This window comes from Nelumbo nucifera, chromosome 5, assembly GCF_055504915.1.
Source record: "Nelumbo nucifera cultivar China Antique chromosome 5, China Antique-T2T, whole genome shotgun sequence".
NCBI lineage: Eukaryota > Viridiplantae > Streptophyta > Magnoliopsida > Proteales > Nelumbonaceae > Nelumbo > Nelumbo nucifera.
In genome coordinates, this window is record NC_142653.1 from 85,606,453 (window position 1) to 85,609,900 (window position 3,448).

A 3,448-nucleotide genomic window follows, 5' to 3' on the forward strand; every position below is an offset into this window, starting at 1 on the left:
TTAAAATGGGACCCACATCAATACATCTAGACACACGGTTTTGAATTGAATTCGGATCTCCTAGCCACGATGACGCAGCCACACATGGGAAATATTTCATGCTCTTTTGAGACACGCACACATATAAAAATGTTAGTGAATACTAATGACCATGAACCTCTATCATCATCAACATGCCCTAATTAATTCATGATCGCTTAAGAATATATTTCCATTGCCTTGTCAGAGAAAACAAGTGAGAGAGATGTTCGATTATTATTATGGATTATATGTAGTTGGGTTTAAAGAAATAAACCCAATAATTAATCCGACATCGGTATATAAAAGTTTGTTGTACATAAGTATAGAATAAAAAATAAAATAAAGGGAAATCAAGTGAAATAAATGGGTAGAAAAAGATAAATCACCTCCTTGTTTTGGTAAAACATGAAATTACTCGTTAATACATTAATCACCTCCCTTTATTCTAAATTAAGAAGGGAGATGATTATTTCCTCTTTCCCATGGAGGTGATTTATTCCCCTTCTTAACAACTCCATTGTTAGTTGTTTCTGCTTTATGTTTCCTCGTTCTTTGTATGTCTCTTACCTCGTGTGAAGACAATCGTCGGAGGTATATCTAGATGGTATATGGTGGGGGCTTGGGAAGGCCCTTCACTATGCCGCAAAGCTTTGTGCCATCGGGGATGTTGTATTCGTCCCTGAGAGAGCGTGCTGGAGAAAGGACGCTGACATAGAGCTGCTGTCCTAGGTAGAATCTATCCCAAATCTCTGACCTCAGGTTCCACATTCCGGCATTGTCAAAGGTGAGCAAGATGGCCGCCCACGAGTTTGGGAAAACTTGGACTGTGTGCCGGCTCACAGCGTCAAGAAGGTTGTAGTTCTTTCTGCGTTCTGGTGTCCACTTCCCTGGTTCAATTCTGCCAAGAGAACAAATTAATTTGTTAAAACTAAAACGTCAGAAAATAAATATGTATATGGGAAAGTCTCTTTTACACACCCGACAGCAAAGAAAGAGTATCCATCCAAGTGCCATGACTGAATACTCTTCTCGTGGTTCTCCAATATGATTTCCACAAAATTACGGAATGTAGCATTGAGGACGTTAGGTCCCATGACAATCTTTTCACTTCCTTTGCCTTTAGGTTCATCTGGGATGCTGTCGTACTTGAAAACCTTGTCTGCAACTCCGAAGTATTCGGCGAGCTTTAGTGGAGTATCCTTGTCGACGTGGGACATGCCATTAATGGCGTAGCGGAGCTTCCCATCTACGGTGCCAGCAGTGTTGACAAGCTTGATGGTGCGGGTGATGTTGATGGCGCCATAGTGGTAAGAGCCTTGAGGATTGGGGCGGGCGGCGCTAGCCGTTAAGTTCCAGCGGAAGGAGCGGAATTGGTTGAGGGACCAGGCCCAGCCAACAGGTGCCTCAGGGAGGACAGGAGAAGCGGGGCCTTTGCCGTTGGTGTAACGGATGATGCGCGTGGCACTAATCATGTACTTGGTAAACCGGGTGGATGCCACCATGTAGTAATCTTTGGGCGTCTGGTTGGCTGTTACCAGAACGGAGTAGCACTGCCCTACGTGCACGTCGAGGGAATCGTATACGTTCTGAACCGTGTGGGATCCCTCCATCTCCACCAGCTTCAGGGAGTGGCCTTGGATCCTAAAGTTGAGAGAAGTCTTCAACCCAACATTGCAGACCCTGTACCTGTAGCTCTTGTGGGGCTTCATGGTGAAGAGGGGCTCATCCTTGTGCCCTTCAACCTTGCCAGACTTGCCATTAATGAGGACTCCGTCAGGCTTGCCGAGAGATCGGCCGGTGTCTAACAATTTCTTGAGGCTACTGTGGCCCTTGGAGTACCAGTCGCCGATGAGGACGGTGTAGTCATCTTCTGGGTCGGCAAAAGGGACCGGGATAAGCAGACGACTATTCACACGGAGGCCGCCGAAGCCACCAGCTGCTCTGTGCATGCCTATGGTCGGGAAGTAGAAGAAGCTCCCGATCTGATCCTTCACCTGGAAATGGTACGTGAAGTTTGTTCCTGGTTCGATGGGGCAATTGGTCCCAGGCATTCCATCTTGCCACGAGTTTTTCCTATGTTGAATGCCGCTCCTGTTATATCATCATCAATCAAAATTCTCGTCTTTAACAGTGAAATCATCGTCGCGTGTCTTCTCCTTTTCTTTCTTCTTCATCTTTTTTTTTCTCTTCCGTTTTCAATTAACGAAGCATCTATTTTGTTATACAGAGTTACAGACATACCATGTTAAGAGGAATGGCTCATCGAGATTATTGAAGACATTGACGACCACATTGTTGTTGGTGGTAGAGTTAATATTGGGACCGGGGAACTGTCCGTTGATGAGAATGCCTTGTTGCGGGACGCCCAAAGGAGAGATGGTGCCATAGGTCACGTTCCAAGTGAAGAAAAGGTAAGGATCTTCAGCTCGAACCACCACCATTGCCGAGATGCAACATAGAAGAACTAGCAACTTCATCGAGGCCATCTTTTCTCTCTCTTTCTCTTTGCTCCCTCCCTTGCGTGAAGATATCTCATAGCACATCAATTGAGGTCATTGCTAAAGGTGAGGACAAGGGACTCCTAATCAACCTTCAGTTAAGGCCTATAAAAAAAAGCCTTCAACGAGCAAGTTTTCTTCCAAAGGATTTAGCGAGAGGTCATCAGTTTGATATTTATTGATGCACCTCTTGAGGATGGAGGAGGTTTGTTTGCTCTATTTTAATTTCCTCTATTTCATCATCCCCCTTTGTAAAAACAAGGTCAGGGGAAGGACAAAGGACACCCATTCAAATCCGGAAACCTCTCCGGCCGTCGATGCCTTTCACTTGTTCCCCTTGCGTTGCGGGCCTTGCGGCCCTTTCCTTCAACTGTTTCACCTCGTAACCACCGCGTATTTTTTTTTAAGGCGTTACCACCGCGTATTGGACAACACTTTTACTCCTCACGGCATATTGGCCATTATTTTTATAAGTAAAATATAAAAACTTCCCCCAAGTTTTTGACAAGAAGAAAATCCTCCCTTTATTTGATTTTAACAAATACCGCCGCTGAATTTTTCAAAAATTCAATAAAAGAATAAAAATGTATATATTAAATTATAAATATATATTTTAATAAATATTATATTATTTATATATTTTATATCATATATAAAATAAATATTATATATTTTATAAAATATATAATACTGAGTCGGGTCAGGCCGGACTCGAGCCGGACTTTTTTGATAAATCCTAAACCCGGCCCGAAACATAGTCGGGCTTACTATGTTAGGCTCGAGGTCAGGCCTGCGAGCCTAAATTACATGACCAAGCCCGATCGGAATGCGGGGCGGGCCATCGGACTACCCAGCCCATGAACAAGTCTATTCTAGCATACTTAGGGAGCTATACATAAGCATTTTAGCTGTAGTGAGGATAATCCATT

The 3,448-nt window shown here is 43.8% G+C and overlaps 1 protein-coding gene across 1 annotated transcript; it reads right to left on the reverse strand.

Annotated features, from left to right (window-relative positions):
* Positions 1-236: 236 nt before the first annotated feature.
* On the reverse strand, positions 237-2,741 carry LOC104590804 (protein SKU5 SIMILAR 14-like). Its single transcript, XM_010249545.2, has 3 exons — positions 2,263-2,741; positions 1,000-2,112; positions 237-919 (listed from the first exon to the last, which is right to left on the reverse strand). The coding sequence occupies exons 1-3, from the start codon at positions 2,562-2,564 to the stop codon at positions 619-621; spliced, it is 1,716 nt and encodes a 571-aa protein (XP_010247847.2). The 5' UTR covers positions 2,565-2,741; the 3' UTR covers positions 237-618.
* Positions 2,742-3,448: the final 707 nt, after the last annotated feature.